Consider the following 2,510-nt stretch of genomic DNA (forward strand, 5'->3'; position numbering starts at 1 on the left):
CTCTACAACAGGGCCTACAAAATTCAGAAAAAACTTCCCGGTTGGACTCATCACTGTACAGTTCACACTGTACAGCTGATGCCTTGACTTTTCAGAATTATGTTTTGTATAGTGGTATTAATTTATATTTTCAGATCTTCCAAGGTGCCAATTATGGAACTCTCTGTGGATTGCTGCCCAAATCAAATTCTGGAAGTGGTCATTCAACTAGATCTGTTACAAAAGGACAACTGATATTACCAACTTAAAAACTGTTACAGCCAGAGGTCTTTCTTCTATGTTTATCTAAAACATGGAATGACATTCCTCAAAACATAAAGTCCATTTCAAAACTACAGCCCTTTGAGCAGAATCTTGTCTGCCATCTGCTGGACACTTTTTGTTGTGCTCATAATTAGATGTCCTATTTTGCAAATGCTGCCTTTTTGAAATTTGGAATGCTTGTTTGTCTTTGTGTCTATGGTGTATAATGATGTGATTGTGGTGCTGTAATTCTGAGTGTTTATGTGCTGCATAACAGGAACCTGCTGTAAAACAGCAATTATGCTGAGTCAGGCTTGATTTTTAATAATCTTTTCCTGTCAAATAAATAAATCAAATCAAATCAAATCAAAGGCAGTGAGTGATACATTTTATGTCAATGAACTGTAGACTTTAAATTTTCAAGAATTGCTTGCTAGTTTCCCAGTTACTATTTCATTCCCATATACAGTATATTGGTATTAGTGTGGTTATTACTTAAATAAACTTTACAAATTTAAACTATTACAGCTGTAGACAAAAATGTGTCTAAAGATAATTATTAAACTGGTTAATTTTTGCTTTGTCTCATTTTAAGCATATTTAAGATTTTAATGAGCAGTGAGTTGGTCTGATGTCAAGATATTTTTATTTATACAGATATTAAGATGCAGATTTTTTTGTAAGGGATGTAAACTAATTTAAAAAGAGAATATTTAAAACAACAAGAGCATAATCACAGTATCTTCACTGTCTGCTATTATTAAAGCCCCCTTTACCAACAGTAGATGTTGCACATTTAATCTCTGTTTTCTAAATGAGAGGCTGCCTCAGCTGAGGGTCTTAAAACCTTGATGTTGCCTCTCACCTGGGTTTCTTTGTTCTCCTGCCAGCTTTATGGTTACATGGAAAGCGAGCCACTCACCCTGCAGCTGTTCATCGGGACCGCAGACGATCGCCTCCTGCGACCACATGCCTTCTACCAGGTCCACCGGATCACTGGCAAAACCGTCTCTACTGCCAGCCACGAAGTCATGCAATCCAACACCAAAATCCTGGAGATCCCTCTGCTGCCTGAAAATAACATGAGGGCAATGTGAGTGCTCTGAGACACTCACATTTTGAGCTTTTACCAGTTTATTATTTTTTTCAGAGTTTTTCAAGTAAACCACTTTAACACCTTAACAGTCTGCACAAAAATGCCTAAAATGCCTGGAAAAGCCTACCCAAATTAAATTAGATGCAGTCCTTCAATTCTTTGGAGTACATACAAAGGCTTGGTCTCTTTGTAGTAGTAACATGCTTACCTTTTAACCTCAGTCAAATGTATTAAACTACAGCTATTATTTAGTTACTAAAGTGGGAACACATACAAATGAAGCACTATTTTTTTTTCTTGCCGGAAGTTTTTTAAAGTGGCAGTATCATGTATTTTCCAGACACATATTTCTGTTCCAAAACCACAGTCAAATTACTATGTTACCTTCAGTTATTATGAAAATAACTCCTAGCTAATCACTTTGTTCAAAATTCAAATATTTTAAAATCCACATCCACGCGAAGCCAAAACCAAGTAAGATTTTTGCTGTCTTAAAACATCTCTAAAATTAATATTAGTTTATAAAAAATATGATAGTAAAAAACACTAATACTGCTGTCATTTCACAACGGCAACTTCTGGAATATTTTGACATCCCTGCTGGAAGCACCAAAATCTGTACTGGAAGTGCTACAGCTAATTGCTGTTGCTACTGCTGTTTGTTCTTACAAATAACCAAATAACTCTGTAAATGTGCTCTGAAACTGGGTTGTACAATTTTAAAGAACCTGCAATATCTTTCTGTCTCTTCACAATTCCTTTGTGTTACATCGCAAAACTTTTATGTTTCCACACAAACATTTGCATTCCCTCACAATATTGTTTTGCATTTGCACCCAAACGTTTATTGTTTTGTATGAATTGTATTAAATCAGACTTTTATTTTGAAATATCAGATTACCAAAACAGGATGTGTCGCTGTGCAGGATGTGTACGATGATATTGTGTGGCTGCATAGAGTTAAAATATCTGCATATTAGCTACATATAACTCCACACATGGCCGTGATTTGTTCATTCTGAAGCTGAATAAGTAGTAGGCTAGCTCCTGTATAATGGTGAACATGTGTATTTGTGGATAAATCAGCAAGCACAACAGTAATAAATGACTTTTGCGAGGGAACACAAAAAGTATTGCGAGGTAACCCAGTAGTATTGCATGAGAATACAAA

The 2,510-nt window shown here is 35.6% G+C and overlaps 1 protein-coding gene across 1 annotated transcript in view; it reads left to right on the forward strand.

Moving 5' to 3' along the window:
- LOC106525012 (nuclear factor of activated T-cells, cytoplasmic 1) overlaps positions 1–2,510 on the forward strand; it is a gene marked incomplete in the record, with an annotated part of 96,572 nt that overhangs the window by 24,788 nt on the left and 69,274 nt on the right. Inside the window, 1 exon segment of the mRNA XM_014019110.1 lies at positions 1,134–1,336. Within this exon segment, the coding sequence (XP_013874564.1) occupies positions 1,134–1,336 (203 nt within the window).

The sequence above is a fragment of the Austrofundulus limnaeus genome, unplaced genomic scaffold (assembly GCF_001266775.1).
Source record: "Austrofundulus limnaeus strain Quisiro unplaced genomic scaffold, Austrofundulus_limnaeus-1.0 Scaffold209, whole genome shotgun sequence".
NCBI classification, from domain to species: domain Eukaryota; kingdom Metazoa; phylum Chordata; class Actinopteri; order Cyprinodontiformes; family Rivulidae; genus Austrofundulus; species Austrofundulus limnaeus.